This window comes from Numida meleagris, chromosome 1 (assembly GCF_002078875.1).
Source record: "Numida meleagris isolate 19003 breed g44 Domestic line chromosome 1, NumMel1.0, whole genome shotgun sequence".
NCBI classification, from domain to species: Eukaryota; Metazoa; Chordata; class Aves; order Galliformes; family Numididae; genus Numida; species Numida meleagris.
This window is the reverse complement of record NC_034409.1, coordinates 170915704-170938115: the sequence shown is the minus strand read 5'-3', so window position 1 is coordinate 170938115 and position 22412 is coordinate 170915704. Positions and strand designations below refer to the sequence as shown.

At 34.5% G+C, this 22412-nt stretch overlaps 1 protein-coding gene across 12 annotated transcripts in view; it reads left to right on the top strand.

Moving 5' to 3' along the window:
• The window catches only part of NBEA (neurobeachin), a 486663-nt gene that overhangs the window by 406511 nt on the left and 57740 nt on the right, over positions 1-22412 (top strand). For all 12 annotated transcript variants that reach the window (XM_021377858.1, XM_021377912.1, XM_021377833.1 and 9 more), the window contains 3 exons: positions 3024-3164; positions 11218-11337; positions 21460-21612. In XM_021377858.1, coding sequence (XP_021233533.1) covers positions 3024-3164; positions 11218-11337; positions 21460-21612 — 414 coding nt within the window. The remainder of the gene's footprint in view (positions 1-3023; positions 3165-11217; positions 11338-21459; positions 21613-22412) is intronic.

Sequence of the window (22412 nt, the reverse complement as noted above, 5' to 3'; positions counted from 1 at the left end):
TCCTTCCTTCCTTCCTTCCGTCCCTTTCTCTCTCTCTCTCTAGGCTAGGAAAGGGTAATTCCCACAAAACATCCTTCAGAAAGGTTTTAACATGAAAATTTCCACCTATGCAAGAAGCCAGATGACTCTCATGATGTTTCACCTAAACAATCCACTTTATTAAACAGATATTTTGTGCATTTCAGCATTTTCCTTCAAATGAATCCTAAAGTAATTGAAAGAAAAATGGATTCTGACTCTGAAAAGAATTTTTATGAGGATGAAGGTAATCTTCAGAATACAGCTTTTTAGGTTTATCATTTAATAAATTGAACATATGTCTTCTGAAAGTAGATTATTTTAGCTACTTGTGCAGGCATATTTTACATTAAATGGGAATGCACAATCTTATAACCTATCTTTTATCTTCTAAATTGAAATAACATTTCTCTCTCAAGAACCTTGAAAACATGATGATTTATATACATTAGTGTTTTGTGTGATTTTAGGAAATAATTGTCAAGGTCTTGAGAGAAAATACCTTTTCCATATACAACTGCATATATATATATATGCACATATAAAAATAAGTTACTTAAACCTATAGGCTAAACTGCCATTAAAAACAATATTTTGGTAGTATTCAAAATGAAACATTTTGTAATTGATTTAAAGCATCAGTTGGGTTTCACAACTCTTTCAACCAATGTAAACATTTTACAGTGAAAAAAAATCCCACATAGTTGATTTGATGATAGACATCTGATCATCTTCAAATATATATTGAATTACATAGAGTTTTGAATTTCAACCTTGCCATAATCGCCATATTCCTTCTTTATAGCGCTTTCAAGCACGTATGTACAATAACATTATGACAGATCATGACTTTGTTGTTCATAGCCTCAGAATTCATTGTAGCACAGGGTAAGGTACACCTTCACAGTGGAAGAAAGAAATGTTCTCAGGGAGTTTTTCCATTACAAAGCGCAATCTCACAGATTCATCTGCCGTTTTGTATATCCTTCTCAGAGGGGGTGAACGTTTGCTGTAAACAGACTCTGGTATGAATTACTGCTTTAACTTTGGAAACATTCATCTGGGGGCTGGAATTTGTTCTGGTGAAGACATGGATGCCGAGTGTCCTGAGGTTGGTATTGGCATATACCATCCAGTCCACGGACTAACCCAGAACCCTCAAATAATTTAGTGAAGTGCACATATATCTGTACAGTTTGTCAGCCCAATAGGAAAAGAATGTCTTTTAATAAGTTACTCTTTCAAGAAAGTCATTGGGCAATGATTTTTATTTATTGGCAACTTATGTGCTGTAGTAATGCCTGTGTGTTTCATGAAAGTGGCAGGATGTGTAATCAAACTAACAAAAACACAAATATTTATTTTATCCTTTTTCCAATAGTTAGGAAGCGAGCCTGGAAAGTGCTAGGGAATGGCTCATACTTCTCTTTCAAGAATGTTTTGTGAGGTCTTGCAGTGCAATCTGCATCAGATAACGCTGATCCTTAGGGATTACTTGTACATTTTACATGTATGAGAAAGCTATTAACATCTCCATGACACAGCAAAGTATTAAGCCTCAAGAGTGTTTCATGTGAAAAATACTGAAATCATAGTGCTTTTGAATGTAACTTTTCATCAAACACTACTATTTACAAACAAGTTATTGTATTTTAAATTGGAAAACATTAAGCTCTACGTCAGTCTTTCTAACAGCCATCTCAAAAAACATAGCAGCACAGAAGGAATAAAATGTCTGTAGACTTAGGAGTGTTCAGATACATATGCAGTGCAGTGAAACACAATGATTTGACCTTGTACTGATAATTCTTTTCTTGGATTTTAACTGAGAAGATCTGTGCTTTGGAGTCAAATACAAGAATACTTGTTAGCACTTTGAAAAATATCAATATGTTTATTTTCAGGTTGTAATTCCCTTAACAACATGAATTGATAGCAGAAATTCTAACTGAATATTTGAGAAATTTGAATCAAGTAATTATTAAAAGTTGTAATAAGATCTTTGGTATGGAAATGCATTCCCCTCTAAGTTTTAAACTCTGTATGACTGATTTTACTGGATAAGCTAAAACATGAAGGTTCTTTGCAGATAGGTAATAGACAATACACTACTAATATCTCATCTGTAAAAACAGATTTAAGATAACTGCATTTATTTATTTCAACACTATATTTACTTAATACTGTATTTCCTTTATCCCAATGCCTTTTTAATCACACAGTAATAGATTCTACAGCAAAAAAATTGAGATAAAGTACATTAAAAAATTATAGAAAAGAACACATCACCAAAGTATATGTATCAAAGTCATCAGTTCCTACTACTGTCTTACACTTTTTTTTCCTAATTTTTACATATTGTCTGTTAAGTATGTGCAGAATGGACTTAGATTTTGTGAATAATTTCCAAATTGTGTGGTTTTTAAGAAAAAGCTTGTTCATTTCTCTTAGTAAAACCTTGCTTTGTTCAGTCAGAAAGTAGATCCAGTCTTGCAGGGCTATGCATGGATTTTAAGTATTTCTGCTTAGGATCACCAGACACCATCAGCAGGTCTGCGTGAAATCTTTTCATCATGAACTGAGCATTACAAAGTATCCTGTGTGAGCAAAAGTCAGTTTTCATTAGCTGTGTGACTATGGTGAATGACAGCAACAGAAATATTAGTTTGGCCTCAATGCATTTTAAATGTGGTCTTAGAAGTCTATTTCAGAACAATGTTACTGAATTAATTGGCAAACAACTCATATTTAAAGGTCTTGAAAGTTTGCAGATATTGAACACTTACATTTGTCAATTAAAATAAGGGAAGTCCTAACACTTCTAGTACACAAAACTTTTGGAATAAAATTCTAAAATTACAGCAATCTGAAAGGATTACTACAGTGTGGAGTGAGTTTGGTTGCAGAATCTCATAGGTAGCGAATCTTAACATGGAATTAACCATGACATATCAGGCATGCTGCCCCTCAGCTGATAACATGTTTGCCCTCTCAACCTTTTGCAGCCTATTGGTGCTTTGAACCCAAAGAGAGCGGTATTCTATGCCGAACGTTATGAGACATGGGAAGATGATCAGACTCCACCTTACCATTACAACACCCACTATTCTACATCTACTTCTACACTGGCTTGGCTTGTTCGTATTGTAAGTATTTATAGATCCTGATTTTTATTAATAATTTACCTACAGCATCTCTTCTGTCATTTACCTTTGTATGAAAATCTCAGTGCTCTTCACTAATTTAAAAGTCTCACAAATTATCTGTGTGACCTGTGTGTACTCATCTGTAGTGATCAGGAGGTTTTTGTTACGCAGGCAGTCTGAAATATATTTAATTTTGGTGGTGTAAGGAGAGGTAAACCATGTAATGAAGAAAATCCATCTAAAACTAAATCCATCTAAAACTTAATCCATCTAAAAAGACTCTAGATAATACAGAAAACTGATCTTACTCATATATTCATTTATTATTTTCAACTGCAGACAGGTATATAGAACATTAAAGAAAAACGTTTCACATTTGACTGTGTCAGAGTGAGAGGAGAATTAAAGAACCAGGTCTATATTAAAACAGTATAGAGTAACATTTACGCAAATGATCTATATTTCTTAGTGGATTAATAAATAAAAATTTTCTGAAATGTAAAAATATAGGTTCCAGCTTCAAAGTGCTCTTTCAGTTCTAGAAACCTCATCCTTAAATCCTTTTCTCAAAATCAGACCTAGGGAAAGGGTCCAAACTGCAAAGATAGAATGAATCTGGATTTGGTTTACGTGTTAACAGAATGAATTACGGAAAATGGATTGTTGGTGAGAGACTTAAGGTTTCATAAAGAAACCTGAATTCATGAAGAATTGAGTCACTGTGTAATTACTGAACTTAAACTACACTCTGACAATAAAAATCTGTCTCATAAGATGCATTGTAAGCATATTTCACACGCAACCAGCCAAAACAGAGCTGCGCAGAGGTAGAGATCTGCGTTATCACTCATCTCAGGTTCTGTAGACATGCCCTGTTCTTCTGCTCAGAAGGGAAGAATTCGCATGTCTGTAAGTTCAAGATATACTCCTTAAACCCACGGGAAACAAAGTGTTGATTACACTCCTCTAAGGGGTGATCTCTGGCTCCTTTTTAATGTTGCTAAATTATTCATGTACTGTGAATACATTTTATGTGCTTTGTTCACTTAAAGGTTATTAAAAACAGTGGTTTTATTTGCATGTTTATCTTTTAATTTTGGCTGGTATTCAACAAAAGAATCCCCTCTTGCTAGTTTTAAATTCCTAGGTTTGAAAGTCTGCTTGCTAGTTGAATGTACAGCACACCAAGGAGTATTCATTTCCTGTATTAGGCTAATGCTGTGTCATTTTTACTGCTGTTGTTTATATAGTACCATAGGTGTTCTCGCTGTCTTTCTTTCCTGCACAAAAAGAGTGAGAGAACAAGGTCTCTACCTTGATGACCTTCCAATACAGATCTGGCAAATAATGTTTGTTAAAACTAGCAGAATATTTGAAGAGCAGAAAGCAGAAAACAAAAGGAAAAGTAGTGTTTTCCAGAGCAGAGATTACTGGTGGCAAGGTGAAGAACAACTCAGGGAGAATTTAAATAAGAGTTGTCAATGGTTTACGGGCGTTCGGCCTGGTTCCGTGACGAAGGGGCAGGGGACCCACAGACCCACGCCCCGGGCAAAGGGAAAAGGGAAAAAAGGGTAAGGAGATGGGCCTGAGAGCAAAAACAGCGGCAACAATCTGAGGAGAAACAAACTAATTTATTAAATAAGATATCAGAATGCAAAACAACACACTATAATACAATATAATTATAATTTAAGCTGATAAATCCAATACAGCAAGAGAGAATGTCCAATATCAAGGTAGGCCTTACTCTACTACTGACGATAAGACGGCTGGGGAGCGAGGTGCTGCCAGGACGAGAGATGGGCGCAAAGAGAAGGGACGAGGTCTCATGATCTGCAAGTTTTTATCTTTTCCCTCTGTCCAGAAATGGTAACAGAGGAGCAAGTACCCTGGGGAATGTAGTAGTCCTTCTCTTCCGAGAACCAGGTACATACACTACATAATGTTATGATGTGGAATACCAATAACCGAAAATCATAAAACCATGACAAGAGTACACCTAGATAGCTATTTGAGGACTATTTCAATACTAGTGACTAGAACAAGCAGTCCTCCTACTGGAGGAGACAACAGAAGTGAAAGGGAGGCAAGCGTAGGGAATCTTTAAAGCTCAGAAAATGGAAAAAAAGAAAACATATGTTGAGATCTGACAGGGCTGCAAGTGAGAGATTTTTGGCAACAAAGTAGTAAATAAAAAATCCTAAGGTAGACTATCATGCCAGTGAAGTTGATAGATAAAGCTAAGTGAGATTTCTGGAATTTAAATAAGGATTTCTTGCTGGTGAATTTTGAAGCCATCTTTCGATACGAGTTTATGAAGAAGACTGTAAAAATTACTTAAAAAAAGCAAATTGCAGCCTACTCCAGGAAAAGACAGCAATGAGAGGTGCAGAGATTCAGTTAGAAAAATGCTTTCAGTATTCTAGAAGATTAAGGATGATTTAAGGAAAGAGCTATATTGTAAGAAAGTTTTTGTCAGAAAGGAACAACAAAATGATAGCGAAAGAGGAATGGAAAGTCAACTCATAAAAGAAGATTGAGTAAATCAAGGAATAAAAGTAAAAGGAAAGAAAAGTGAGAGAAATGTGAAGGAAACAAACAAGCAAACGAATGAAAAACCAATGACAAAAACTGCATTGGGAATGAGTCTAGCTAGCAGCAGAACAATGTAGAGTAATGGAAATCTAGGGGGAAGAAAATGCATGCCTAGACCTTTGTATTGGAGGAAACAGTAGTTGCAGTAAGAAAGGTAGTTTCAGCCACTCTGAAGTACATATATATAGAATTTTGTAATTGCCACAAAATCTTAAAATGAAAGATTGAATTTTGTTTTTTTGGCTTTGGCAGATGCAATCTGATTCCTGTCAGTTCTTTTCAAAACACTGCAATATCAAATTTCTGAGTCAATTCTTGTCCATACTGTCTTATATTTCCCTCTCTTTCCTTTATTTAATGTATCAGGCTACTTTTATAAAATGCACTTCATACCTTAGCCTCAGTTCTCTCCAGTTTTATTACTCTGATACCGTCAATCTCTGCCACCAATTTGACATTAATAAGCTTTTCACTTCTAGTACAGTTTTCACTAGAACTCTTTAGTGTACTAAGAGTTTCCGTAATGCATCCATCTTTAAAAGTGACCAATTTCATTGCATTTTCAAAAAATGACTGTGGATTAACATATAAAATGTGTTAGTTGTATGTGTTCTTCTGCCAACTACTGTATTTCATAGAACAAGATGTGATCCTTAACAGTTATGAGATACTATGAGATGTTACTTGCTCTGCAGAGCTTGTTTCCATCTTCTGTGTCCTGTTTGTACAATCTTAGATGTGCTCCATTCTCTTCTGTAAGGGCTCAAAGAGAAATATGAAGGCGCGTTTAGTAAATGGTTCACACTCACCAGGCCTCTCCATTTTGGTTACAGTCCCACCTGAGGGTTGTGTAGCTGACTTTGAAGCATTCCTGATCAAGATAATGTACACACAGTTTTTCTGTCCAGCTCTCTCCAACACACATGCGCGCATCATGCACACAATCATATGTGAACTGAAATTGTAATTCTTCATTAACCTGTATATATCCTTTGTGCACTGACGAATACTACATCTTGATGGAATTCTGAAATGTCATGAATGAATCCTCTAGCTAGGTTGTAAGAAGCTGAGCCACTGCCTAGAAATACTTGATGCTTCAACTGCAAATGAATCCCAAAAGATCTAAAAAAATAGCTTTATATCTAAAATCAACCGTTTCTTAAAACTGATCAGCAGTGTTTCTAAGTCAATAAACAGATTATTGAAAGTTATATGACTGCTTTACAGACAGAGATACTGAATGTGAAAATCTACTGTATTGTTCAGTCAGGTTAAGATCATAAAAACTAACACAGAACACCAGAGTTTATTTAATATTGCTTTCCCCTCATTTAACCATGGTCGAACTCTTTTACATGTCATACATTTTTAGATATAAACCCATGAAACTCACAAAAATAAACCAAAAATTTCTACTTGTTCCTTAGAAAATCTGAGCCAACATAATAAGTTTTTTCCAGCAAACAGAGTAAAAGATAATTGCAAAGAGATGCACTGTTCTGATGATATAGTCCTATTTTGCACAAATGGAGTTAACTACTCATGGTTTATGAATCTGTTACCTTACTACCTGGTTCAAGAGTTATTTACTTTCATTGTTTTCCATCTGGACCAGTGAATTTTTAAGTTGCAGAAGGCAAAATAGTTAAAACGAAGAATCCAACATCAGAATGCCATATACCCTAGTGACTTGAATGTGCACCAGACAGAAAACAGAAAAGTAGGCTGAAGAAGGAACTGTGTCTTCAATCATGTGGAAATTGAATATCAGTGTTGTTTTCGTGTTTTTTAGATGAAATAAGCTAGAGTTACAGTGCAATTGGTTATTCTCAGCAGTTGCTGCTGGAGAAACTATGTTTGTGTGAATTAATTACATCTTCATTAAATGACTAGTATTAAAAAGCATGATTATGGACTGATCAAGAATTTTGCAGAGGGCAGCTGGTTTTCAATTTCTGTTACAACTACTAAGTACTTGCATAAGTTAGAAGAAATTCTGTGAGTCAGGTATGACTGGGCCCAAATCAAAAGTGGGGAAGATTTTAAATCCTCTTGTAAATAGATTGAAGTGAACTCAAGTCTCCTATTCTGTAGACCTGAGCAGGCCATTCACAGGTTTCTGAGATAAAAGCTGTACATCATATGACAAAACTCCAAATACCCTCTTTTTCTACCATAACAAATGGCTGAAAAGAAACTTTTGTTTGACAAATCTCAGAATAACACATCCTCTTCTCTCCCCTACTCCTGCCTTAAATTATTCAAGTGGGACTATGTGGTGTTAGAGGGGAGATGAAGGAGAAAAGTGCCAGTGAGTTGAGAATTCCTGGTTCCCACAGCTCAAGTTTGTACTCATTGTGATCAAGTGCCCACAAATTTCTCTTCTCTTTGGCAGTGAACAAGGCGTGAATTTTATTCAGAATATTAGCAGTGAGAGAGATGGGGTTATAATGAAAACATTGTGCAGCTTTATACCCTTCACAGCAACAAAACCTTTACATGAGTTGACAGTAATCAGTATAGTAGAATAACAGTATTTAAATGAATATACTGAATGAGATATGAATTGTATTTACATGATATAAGCATTTGACTTTCCAGAGGAAGAAAAAATACTTTCAAATTATTTGAGAGGTTAAAGATAAAGCTAGTGAAAGCTCTGAATTTCTGCTAAGGATTAAAAAACCAAAAAGATAGTCACAACAGGTCATGGTAGGATAGCATAATAGGGCACCCTGTAGTGTTCAACTATTAAAGGCTTAATCCTTGATTATAAATTTTATTACTTTTGTGTATTTGTCTCGGATGCTTAAAATAATGTTGTCATGGAATTTTGGATTAATATTTTTACATAATTCATTGTAATTACATCATATTTCTGGTTTCTGCTTTTTTAAATCCATCAACTACTTCTGATTTCAGAAACCCAGTAGTGACCCACAGACAATGGTATTCGCAAGAAATTACATGCCTTACAAGGAATAAGAGTGATAGGCAGGGGCTGGTAGGACACAGAATTGTTTGTGCTCAGAACAACATATAAAATTTTTTCTGTATTGATAAGATAGAAAAATAGCATAATTTGCAACAATACTGCAAATATATTCAGAGATTTTGGGGGAAACTATGTAGCTAAAATGAAAACAATTCTAAAGTTAACAAAATTTAATGTGAATGTACTGTTAAAATAATAATAATAATAATAAAAATAATAATAGAACTCTAGGCAAAATGAATATAATCCAACTCTGATTATATCATTTTCAGTTTTTTACCTCTAGATGTAAATAATACACTTTTTCATTTGCATTTTATGTGAAGTTCCCTATAGGAAGCAATGAAAAATATAGATGTAAAAAACCTTATTTTTTTTCCTTTTGATGTTTCAATTGATTGTAATATTTTTATGCTGCTCGCCATGTTGAGCTACTGTTAAATTTTAATATTCTGTTCAACTTATAAACCTCCTCCTCACTTGATTTGCACTCCCTGTTTCAGTATTCACAAATGCAAACGAAGTCATTGTGCAATGGGAGTTAGGGTCCAACAAGAAATTGTACTGTGATGATTTTTCATTTGGTTTAACTATTTTAAATTAATTAATTAGCACATTGTGGCAGTCTCTTATTGGATTAAATATGCTGTTAAAGTATACTTTTTTACATTGTTATATATTCTTTTGAATTTATCTTTTTAAAATAATTCCCAATGTCTTAAAAGAGAAAAAAGATGAAAAAAGACTCAGCATTCAATTGGAAAGCAGGAAAATGTCTTGCAGTATTATAATGAAAAAGATTGCATATTTGAAGTCACTTACTTGGAAAATTAAGATTCTATCCCTTGAAAAAAAAAAATCTTTGTTCAAATATAAACAATTCCCTTAAGCTACTTCTGAAGTACCAGTGTACTATGATGGCAGTAACAGAGACATCCCATTTCTTCTCCTTTAGATAGGGAAATTTAGAGTTTTTCTCTCTGAAAGAAAGTAGCTTGTGTCAACTATTGCATATGGTAGAAAAAATTAATTGGGAAGACATGAAAAGTAAGGAATGGAGAAAGAATGGTCTCTGAAAATTTGAGTTCCCTGATATTCCATTTTCCTCATCTTATTAGATTTTTTTCTATACCTGTGCATCAATTATTTCCTTATGTATCTTTAATTGTTGTTCAGTGCTACTTAAACTGAATTACTTTAGCCTTCTTGAATCCTGGATAATTTAAACAAGATATGTATAGTGTCATGTTATTCCCTCAACATTTCTTCATTAATTGGGGAGCTTTGTTCAAAAGTTTCAGAAAGGAAAATAGAGAATATATAGAGTAAAATTTAAATAGTAGATGAACTTTAGTGTCAGTTGTGATCTGGTGATTACAAATTGTCTTAAATTCATGAATTTATTTCCAAATGAGCAGACATACAAGGAAGTAAATTTGGGTATGAACTTAAAGGAAGAAACTCAACTTTTTCAAATACTCACCAGAGCACTTTTGAGAATAAGAAGAAATTGCTTCCATCCACGTGGACATATTGCCAAATATTAATTGAATCGGAGAGCTAATAAGCATGGTTCTGGAAAACCAGGTAGCTAGCAGAGATCTCAGTAGTCAGGTCTTACTGTCAAATTAAATATTTGGTCCAATGTCGAGCCCTTCACTCCCAGGGAAAGCAGTTACAGAAAAATAGTTCTACAGACTATCAGAGACTTAAGCTCTTCTTTAATAGCTGTTTCCATTTTAAGTATTGGGAGCATAGTTTCAGATAGAATTAGCAAAAATAAAATTTCTAAATATTTCATCTCTGAGTGCCTCTGTACACTTGTCTTAAAACCCAGCATACAGATGAAGGATAGTTTGAGTGGGGAAAACATGTTAGCTGATATTTGGCTGCTCATAAATAATGGTCACGTTAGACACCCTGTAACCATAGCCTGTCTCAAAATGACAATACAGAAATTCTGCCCACCATGAGGAATAATGGAACCTCCTGAAGTCTTTGAAATTGAATGAAAACAAAAGAAAAATCCAAGCAAGGGATTTTTAAAGATTTTATTTTGATGTACTGTCTTATAAAGGTAAATAAAGCATGGTAATATAAATGACACAGAGAGTGTTTATGATGATTGCAGTGAGGTAGGCAACCATAGTAAACTAAAACTATTCTACATAGGCCTGTCACTGATGAATGATCAGTCTTACGGCTGATTGAATATAAAAAATAACCTTTCCTGTCAGAACACAAGATTGGTGTGTGCAAACTGTGTTAGCACCAATAAATACACTAAGATATTCAGTATAGGTAATCATGCATAGATGTAAAGATGAGGTGCCATAGTTTTCTTTAATTCTTCCTTTATGAAGTATTTTGATCTGCAAAAGTAATTTGGATTTCATTAGAAACCTGCCGCATGATTCCTTCTGCTGTTTTCTTAATCCGTCTTCATTTCATTGACTACAGGAGCCCTTTACAACATTCTTTCTAAATGCAAATGATGGCAAATTTGACCACCCAGATCGAACCTTCTCTTCAGTAGCCAGGTCTTGGAGGAACAGCCAAAGAGATACCTCAGATGTGAAGGTAACATATACATTAAATAAATTAATAATATTTTAATTTTTTTTTCATGTTGGGATAAAGAAGATTTTATATTTAATGTCTTTATATTCAGATTTGGTTTAAATAAAATTTAGTTTAATTAAAGCAGATGTTTAATTAAGGTAGATATTTAGTTAAAGTAGACATTACTAAAGATTATTGTTCAAATAGAAACAATTAAAGATTCTTTGAAGTTGAGTGGACAAAAGGTGTTTTGTTTTTACAGAAAAACAACCAAACTGATCTAATTTAGATCAGATAATCAGGAGATGGAGAAAAGCCCAATAAATTGTTCTTTCCTGCTGCTAACTCAATATTTGGCCCACTCCATAAAACACAGCAGGGATTGGATTTGACCTTAAAGTGTCATATCGTTATAGCTTGCCTAACTCTGGGTTTGCATTGCCTCAGGCAATTAATAAAGCATTAATGACAAGACCCATTTAAAATGTTGGCTTTTCTGTACAGCTTTAGCTTTTACTTGACTGTGCCTGAGGGTATTATGCAACAATACACATTAGATTAAAACAACTTCTACACGATATACAGAAACAGCCGGAGCGCAGGGTGATTTTACTTTTGTTATTCCTTACCTATTGTTAAATACAAAAAGCTATTGTTCATAGACATGGAACTTTAACAGAAAAAAAAAAGAATCTTATAATGTTTTGAATACTTTTGTCCATTCTTAATTCTCATTTTCTCATAATAAAGTAGGCAAAGACTGCCTAATTGCTTTCTCTAACTTTATTTTTAAGATAACACATACCTCTTCTATTTCAATACTGCCACTCATAGCAGGAAAAAGACACATTACCATTATATTTTTATTTAAATTGACAAAAGAAGAAGTAAATTTGTTGATTTAGTTTTATTCCAGAGCTCCTATTTCCATAAATATTTTAGCAGTCTCAGAAGTGTATATAGACAAACCATGGTATTATTACTCAGTTTCTAGTTAGAAAAAGGTAAATTGTAAATTGTATTGCTGTCTTAACGTATAGGAGGAAATGCTTTTTAAAGAAATTAACCTAGCCCTCTTTCATTTCATAGCCCTCATTTCATATTTATTTATGCTCCTCCTGAAGCTAATAATGTTTAAATATTAGCTCTGTTACTTTTGTGGAAAAAAAAAAAGAATGGAATTTCAACACTTGTTGGAAGGAATTCAAGCTGCTATTTACTGTATTTAACATGCAGCAATTTATTTGACATTAGAATGCTGACATTTTGATTATTCCTTTTCAATAAAGTTTGGTTTTCCTGGAAGTTCACTGGAATATCTAGGAAAATGACCTTCAAGGAGTGGGGCTGAAACAACAGATAAGAGCCTTAAACTGAGGAATAAGGGAAGACAGTTGGAAGTGACTGTAATCTTCTTCCCAGGCTTTAGTACACAGGAGGAGGGCAGTTAAATACATGAAAGCATAGCAAAAGATAAAGGAATATCTGTGGACAGAAGGAGGGATGATATTCAAGTAGGATGTATAATTAATGAAAGGATTGTTCCTAAACAGGCAACCACATGAGTTATCAGTAAAATAAGGAACAGAAATGATTGTATGAAAACACCAGGAGTCTTGTGAACGAAGTGGGGGTAATTTCAACTGCCACTGCCTGCTATTGCAAGGATGCAGGAATAATGAGGGCATAACAGTTGCAGTTACAAAATGTATTTTTACTAATACCAACAAGTATTAAAAATGCTCAAAAGGGGATATTTGCCTTCAGTAAAGGAACGCAAAAGGTGAAGATGTAGGATAGCTAAGTACTTCGATGTCGTTGAATATACAGAGAGGAATTGGAAAGCTTAGATAAAATACTAACAATTAAGGGTCAGAGTCATACTGGGGGAAAAATTGTAAAATTATTTATTCTAGAATTCACTTGGGAGTCTGCTGTAGAGCCCCAGAGTCAGATTTAAATATATCTATACATTTCTATTGTGCCATTGGAAAACAAAATACTACTTGGAGCTAAGTCATTACAGAAAATCTAATATGGGAGGCACAGATGAGGTCTGTTAGCCAATAAATGTCTTCTCTAGATAATCCCTGACCTGAACATTCAGGGATACTTTAAGGATTAAAAATGCTGTTTAAAATATGGTTTTGTTAATTAATAAAGATACGGGGCAGTTGAGTTTAGAAATTAGCCTTGAGTTGATCTATTGTGAGTTGATTTGGCTTAAGATAAAAATAGATAAACAAATGCAGATTTGAAAGTAAGCTAAGTCATTAATGGCTGTTAAAGCAAATAGAAAATGTACATGAGCTGTCTAAATAAAAATAAATAAAGCTAGAAAGGAGAATAAATTTTTAGTTGCATTTAATATCAACATTCAAGATGTCGTATCATCAAATTAATTTATTGTACATTGATACATAGTCACAATTGGAATAAGTCTGCATTACACTTCAGTAGCCTAAGTGGTGTACATAAATGCAGTTCTATTTTCTGTTCAGTTTAAAAAGGAAACATGAAGATCAGCAGGATAGTAGAAAGCTTACAGTAAGACCAGAGCTATGTGCTTAGAAGTATAGCAACTAAAGAATCTCATGGCATCTAAATTCCAGCCGAAGGTGTTTACTTAGTCTTTCATTCGTTGCGTAGCTCTCATGTTCTTGGAGAACACAAGTTTTTGATTTTTCCTTGTTTGATTCTTAGCATGCATTCATGCTGGATACAACAAAACCTTGGCAATTTCTCTCCTGGGGAACAGACAGTGGAAATATATACCCAAACTGGCGGGAGCTGTAAGAGCAGCAAACTTCTTTAAGGAGTTGTATACAGGAAAAAATGTCTGTAGGTGCAGGGTAATTAATGTCAAGGAGTGAAGACATGGTAACAGAAATGCTATGAAACATGGAGCTATATGAAAGGGTGAAGAATTATTTGTCAGGGAACTAAGAGGTAAACCACAGAGGAAAGCTGAAAAATGCTTACTTAACCAACATAGCATGAAAAGTTAAGTAAAAATTTCAGTATTCTCTGAATTTGAATATCCTCATGAGGGGAAGCAGTAAAATCCTTATTTCTCAAGATTCTTAGAAATGTAGACTGGTAAACCAGTGGAAAAGCATCAGGGACAATCATGAATTGGCCAGAGGATGCGCTACTTGACCCTTTAGGCCCTTTTCATTTGTAAAGTCTGTGTTTCTTAGCGATAAATCAAGAATGAGTAAAGCAGCTAATTGTTGCTGTTGTTTGTTGCTTGAGATCTTAATGAACTACATTTCTCAATGCCATGACATCAAGTCCAACTTTTCCCCGAGGCCTTGGAGTTCATTCTGAAAAAGGACAGAAAATTGAACTATTATTAGTATTACAAATACCTCATTTTTTCAGATCAGTTGTGCTGCTACTTGGAATGCCTGGCAGACTTTTTATGAATTTTAATTGAGTTTTCAGACACTGGAAAAGGAGTAAGGTTTTAGGAGCCACCAACAAACCCTCTCAAATTTCTTCCTACTTTCCTTCTCTTCTAAGCACAGCAACCTCTGTCTTCCACAGTAAAGGGCTTCAGCACTGTGAGTGTGAAGCAACCTAGAATTCATGTTCAGCTGTCTGATAGCATCTAATATTTATATAGTGATCCTTTGAGAAAGTCAATGCTGTGCTGAAGAAAAGCTGTGTAGAGCTCACACGTGTATAAAATCTTAAAGCATGTTCTCTGTCCAAGTGTTCCTGATATTTGTGTAGCTTCTTTCTGGCTGCACACACAGCTTTAAGAGTATATCTTTGGCAGTGTCACAAGAATGACTCCCATGTGATATACATGCTGGAAATTTTTTTAGTCCTTACAGTAAATATGGGGTGTGTGGAATATGGACTGTCCATCAAAGTAATAAACATTCAAAACTGTTTATAACAGAAAATGTTCATTATTCATGTATTCTGTATCATATATTTTAAATTCATCTGAGCTGCTTTAAGCACATTTAATCTCTGATCTCACTAATCTCATTAATTGCTGTGGCACAGGTTATGGAATAATTTAAGACAGCATGTGTAATTAATTAATCTTACATTTTTCAAAGCCTTATGTTGTAAGATGGCCACTGTTTTTATTTTCAAGTACCATATTAAATAATACGAATTGCCTTAATTCTTTATTAACATGTCTAATTAAAACAAATCCTTTTAAAATTACTTTTTTTAGAAAAGTAAAATCTGCATTATGTTTTTTTTCCATGGGTTATTATTTAAGACAGAGTAGGTCAGTTTGAACTAGTAAATTGACATTTTAAGCATCAGCAATGTTCTGCAAGCTCAATATGTTTTAAAGAAAACTTCCAAATCACACTTAAAGACTATTGCATTAAAAAATAAAAAATAAATACTTAACATTTGCAAAGGAATGTATATCTATTAGGGAAGCTGCAATTTTGTAGGTCAGTCTCTTGTTTCCACACGTGTGCGTCTTCTCTCTGGTTCTCTCCCCTTCCCCCCTCCCTCCTATTCCCCTTCCTTTTCGTTCCTCCTCTGGAATTGAATTGTTTCACGCTGAGATAAAGAAAGTAGGGCAGTGGCAGCAGTCAGAAAAATAAGCCATGATTTCTACTTACTGATACGTCTTGAATTGTGATGAAAAGTATACCACCTTTGAAATAAGTAGCAAATGATAGATTATTAATCAGTAGATGATTAAAGATCTACTTACAAATTTTTAACTACATTTGAACTATTTTGGTTCATTTTCTAAGAGACCTGTTCACCTATATTGGGTGAAACAGAATTAATACGGTGTGTGCTACATGAATGTGGTAACACCCAGGGGAGAACCTGGCTAACACAGTTTATTTTATTGTGTCTCCCTTTATCAACATCGACCTTCTCTTGAGATAATCAGTACAAGCTGGACAAGGAATGAGTGTTAGCAGAGTGACCTTTGAGGAAGCAAGTCACCCAGAAATGACCATAACTTGCCCGGTCAGCTTTCACATTTCTTCCTATCCACCACCCCCCTCTCCAGTTTTTGCTAACACTGACTTCCAGAGAACTCCCTGTTCAGGCACTAATCTTTCCTAATGCCTCTCAAACTTGTTATATTACTTTTTGAATAGTGTGTTTAGAAGTTAGGAAGGTAACTCTGACAAAATGTCATTAAGGTGCCTCAGTGTAAATTAACACAGCTAATGGAGGTACTCATGAGTGACTCATTGACCCAGTACTGGGCTCTTGTGGAATTAATGGATGCCAGGGGATCAACCTTTTGGGAGAAAAAGAAAGAAAGAAAAAGAAAGGGCAGCTTTAAAACCTTGAAGTGAGTTATATTAGAAAAGTGAAAACGTCTGGGTTAGATTTGATTTCATTGGGAAGCCATAAAATGATATACCCTTAACAAAACATATTAAACAGAAACGTCAGATTTGATGCAAGTGTTATACAATTATGATAGTGTTAATAGTGGTCCTCTATCACTCCAAGACATATTTTTAAAGTTTAATTTCTCAGCAGCTTGGATTTGTCACAAGCTTGTAAATTAGAACATGCATTTGGGGATGTTTTCTTATGTGAAGACACAAGGCATATAATACTGTTAAATATACCTTGGGGTTTTAGTATAGCTATTAAAATAAACTAGAGATCACATTTACAGACAACAAATGCCTGTTATAATATTAATTTTACCTTTTTTTTACACCCCTCAGTAGCTTTACTGCATCGCTCTTCATCTACAAAGAGCCAAGCTTCTTGGGCAGTTTGAAAGGTGGTGACTATTAAATGATAGAAAGCTAACCTGTCTTATTAGAAGTGTGAATGAAAGGGGAGCAGAGGAGGTTACCAGCTTGTGAAATGTCAAGGACAACTAGACAGAAATTACTGCAAATGGGTTTAGATCACTAGAATCCCTATTTTTATTAACTCTTTGAACTCTAGATATTTATTGTGGTAAGAAATTACCCATGACAGCTTATGTACTCTGAAAGATTTATTTAGATCCTTTGATATGTTTTGGCAATCACAAAGAAAGAAATAAAATTTACTGAATTGTATCAGTTAATGCAACATTATATATCAGATGAATGGCACACAATAACAACATGCATGTAAATTTCTTAATTGGTCTGTGAGTATTTTAAAAATACCAGGCTTTTTTTTTTTCAGTATTGGTCCTCTGTGTCTTATTTCCTTTCATTCCCGTATTTTATGACTGAAAACTAATGTAACTTCTGGGAAAGCTAATTTACATTGTTATTCATGACATTTTCCTTTTATGACCTGTTTTACAGTGGCTGACTCAATGTTTGTAGTTTAGGAAGTCAATATTTTGAGATTTGTCTTTCATGTAAGTTTTTAGCTTGATGTAGAAACATAACAGAAAAGAACAACTTCCTCAAAATCATGGTAGCTTCAAACAAGCATGCCCTTGCACAGACCTAGGTTTACACTGACTTTTTACCACTTGTTTTACACTAGTGGTGAAATAGGACTTTAAGATCCGCTTACCAAACAAGTCAAATGGAGAGCAGGATGGGAGTCAGCAGGTCCTCTATGCCCCATCCTCTGGTGTATCTACTATCCCTGAAATGCATTTTCCTCTGCTAATCTCTATATAAGGTTGAGTTTAAAAATGACGCTTCCAAAGAATGGAAATGGTATAAGAACTGATGTTATATGACAAATTCCACTCTGTATAAAAAGGAATAAGAAATTGCAGACCACTGAGGTTGGCTTCTGTGTGATGAGTATTTGACATAAATTATGTTATGCACTGTTTAGGAATAATGACTTCAACAAATAGTTTGGGGAGACAAGAAGATTCTCTTACAGGTCTGTAACTAAAGCTTAAGCTAAGTAACAATACATAAGGTAAAATCATTGTCATATATATTGATTTTTAAACACTGAAAAGGTTCAAATCTGCCATGAAAATGCTTTCCAAATGTAATAAACTGTGCAAAGAGCAAAGAGTAATCTGTTCTCCATATCCACAATGGATTGGCAGGTAGGACAAGGGTAAATGGTCTTAGATTGTGTAATGAAAGACTTTGGCCAGGCCTTAGGTAAAACTTGCTTAATACTGTAGTCAGTTGATGGAAGGAGTGTGGAGTTGCCAACAGTCAAATTGTGGTACAACAGGGTGGACAAGTTTCTGTTTAATCTGAGGAAAGGGCTAAGTCACCTCTTCAAGTGCAACCAGTGAACAGAAACAGTGTTTGAGATATCTCTTCCTGTCCTTACCAGGAAAATACCCAAAGAGCTGTCTCTGTCTACCTCTGTGCTTTACTGGAATATGAACTGAAGCAAACTCACTTGTGAAACAGAGAAAACAGCCTCTGGCTGAAAAAAATACAAATAGGTTTTGAAAATAAGCACATCCTTTGCTAGCGTTATCCTTTCGTTTATTCCTTTGTTCATTCTTCCAGCTTTCAGTGGCTTCTTGGTTAGCACAATTCTCCCTGGGCCCTAGTTGTCATCTTTCTGTCTCTCCTGAGTTTCCCTGCTGTCCGCTTGTCTCTGCTGTCCCTGCCTTTCCAGCAGCTTCCCAGCCGTGCCCTTGCTCTCCTGCTCCCCCTAACTCATGCTACCTCCAACAAGGCATCCTCAGGGGCTCTGGAAAGGGAATATTTGCCTCCCATCCTTATCCAGTCCCTGCCGTCAGCAGCAGATAGAGGAGACAGCTTTTTCATTTTTCAGTGTAGCAAAGTGGAAATGCACACATAATAGGTATATGGAAACAAATGATCGTTCCTATCAAAGTGCTCTAGGCTAGTTGTATTTCTGTGCTTCTGAGTAGCTGAAGACAGAGTTTGAAGATTTTTTTCCAAGGCTGACAAATTATGGGATGCCAATTGTTTGGGTTTTTTTCCTTCACAGTGAACCTATGTTTTAATATATACTCATTCACTATCTGGAAGAGAGAAGGAGATGTATTTACCTGAAATATTCTTAAGAGATGTGGTTATGCAGTATAGTCAGTAGTGGAGACAACAAAATTTAAGAGGCATATCAAATGATACAAAAGAAAACTGAATCGTTAATGCACGGTATGGGAAATATGTAACTGGGAAAGGTCACATGCTCTATTGTTTGCATTTTTGTAAAGGTTTAATTCATGCTAAGTAGTATTCAAGTAAGTAAACATGATTTAGGCTGCACTAAAAATAATATTGAATAGAGTAGGAGTCATTTTATCAAATTTTTGAAATGCTATGTTAAGTTTGGTTACACTGACTGAAATGAAAAAAAAAAAAGGAGATGCGTAACTGAAACAATTAGGGTTCTAGAGAGGGCTGTTTCAGTATGATTTAGAAGTCTGGCACTGGTTAGTTTCCATAGCACAGGAATAAGACAGGTCAGGCTAAACATATACAATACAATAAATCTTACAAAGAAAGTTAATCACACCCTCTCTATTTATTCTATTTCTGTTTATGTTTTCTGCTATACCAGACAAGGGAACACTAAATTACACTGAAATAGCAACAAAGATAAAATTTCTAAATGGAAATACCATAAAAAAAAATCATTGACTTAAATCCCTTTGATTCAAGATACCATTGAAGTCAGAAGGTTATAATTCAATTAAACACTGGATGTGTCTCTGAGTAACACAAATCTTACAGGTACGGTAGATGTAAAATTTCACAGTTAGATCTTGGGATGTGTAAAGATGAAGAAGAAAAGTTTTGTTTAGATGCCTTTGATAGAATCATAAACATGCTTGCTGTTTGGAATTATGGGTTGGCACACAACCATACTGCATTAAAAAATAAATTATTAAAAAAGAGTAGAATGTGATTCGATCCTTTTATCCAAAATAGAAATGCACTTTAGTTTAGTGTTATACTTTTCTCCTTTACTAAATTCTGTTTCATTTGAATATTGACTTTCATATAACTTTGAACCTGTAATATTTCAGCATACTTACGTCTTCTTGAATTTGCCTGCTCTTTGCGACAGTGCTCTTAGGCTGTCAGTTAGTGTTTGTACTGTAGGACATGTCACTTTCTGGCCAGTTCTTAGTCCAAAATTAGTAGTTGTTTGTTGAATTGTAGAGATCTGTGTCTACTTTTCTCCAACTGAGAGGACTGTTCCTTCTTCCTAGGGCTCCATTACTGCAGACCTCTAAATGACTGTTCTTAGTATATTAAAAATAATGGAAAGAAGACAAAATACTTAAAATTGTAACTTAAACATTCATATATACATGTATTTAATGAATAATCTTGAAAGGACCATCTATGCTTTAACTGCTCTGTTCTCTGTGGAGATATAGGTCAGAGTTAATTGGATAAGTTAGTGTCTGCAGTGACTTTTTTACACTCTGCATGTCTGCAGTCTTGAAAGGATAACAAAGAGGTTCAGGTTTCAGGTTCTGTGACATCAGTTTTGATCATGTTACACAACTGAATTCCATAATGCTTTTAACAAGGGAATTTAGTGAATTTAATCCATACTTGGATATTAGAAAAGAGATGGGCTTTAAAGCTTATTTTTATTGCAGTTCAATACTTTCTGCTAAAATAATAGACAGCAACATATGGAGATGTTTTTTTCATCAAAATGCATTTCTATTTAGCTATCTGGAAATTGGGAGAAACTTCCCACTCTAACTTATTTGTAATATATTAATACATTGCAGATCATCTTAGCTACTCTGTTACTGAACTTTCCCAGTTTAAATATCATATATTTATTTTTTAAGGATATATACTCTATTGACATTTTTCTGTTTATGCATTTTTGAGTTTTTCTTACAATAGAAATGTTCATTTACCCCAAATTCTACTCCCTTATATAGATAATCAAATTGCCACTCTTCTAAAAACTCCACCTCGTTTATAGTACTGAAGGATCACATAGCTTCTAGAATGCGTTATTCTGAAGAGGTCTCCTTCAATGATATGCACTGCTTTTCTAAACTTATGCTTTTCATCAGAGCACATAGGGGTGAAAAAAAGATTAAATATTTCATTATAAAAGACATTTGAATTTAAGTACAAGAAAACAGATTATAAAAAATGTTAAAGATATGATATCTTAAACAATAGTGGAACAAGTGCTTTCATGGATACTGCAGTAGCACCTGATTCCAGCAGAACCATCTAGCATCTCAGTATAATGTGGTCTTAATTTGTGTTTTCTATCTCCTAGGAATTAATTCCAGAGTTTTACTATCTACCAGAAATGTTTGTCAACAGTAATGGCTATAATCTAGGAATCAGAGAAGATGAAGTTGTTGTGAATGATGTTGAGCTCCCACCTTGGGCCAAGAAGCCTGAAGACTTTGTCCGTATCAACAGGATGGTAAGTAGCACTTTAGTTTAGCCTGAGTGAGGACTTGTATACTTTAACAAGCTAACCTGCAGCTGCTTTTTCATCTCTTTAGAAGTGAGGGAAAAAGTGAGAAAAAATTTGCATTCTCTGTTATTTGAAAGAAAGGATATTTTTCAACAAAATACAATTATTTGTTCATGAGAAGGCATCAGGTGGGCATTAAGTTGGATAATGCAGGACAGTCTGAAAAATTTAAATCTGTTCCTCTTTACCACCTCTTAAATGAAAAAATAAAAGGTTGTTGTAAAGGCTGGTGTGTTGCAAGAAATGTTAAGTTCCTTTCTCAAGCCATGTTCTTCCCATTCTGAGACGAACTGGAAGTGCAGAAGTATGAACATTAGCCAATAACTGCAATCTCTGTAGACTTTTTGTGAAAGATGATCTGATGTAAATCACCGTGAAGTCCACAGGATTTAAGCATGAAAAACACTTATCTCTATCAGTATTATGTTGAGTTTTTTTTTTTCTCGCTTTCATGTTATAAATAATTATCTCTGTTAGTGATAAAATTAAAACGTGTGCTTATATTCATTTTAAGGAAAAAATGAAAGGTATATTCTGACATAACAGCAATAGTTCAGTTTATGGTTATCTTTCGGAAATGGATCTTTCTTAAAATGTGTCTTGTCTACATTGCTTATATTGTCTTTGAAGCTTTGGGTTCCCATACAGTTGCAGAGCCATTCAGTTTTTGTATTATTCCCTACAGTGCTTTTGTTGTAGCACTGTATGTCTAGCAGTGTTATTTTTCTTATGATCGGTTTGGCAAT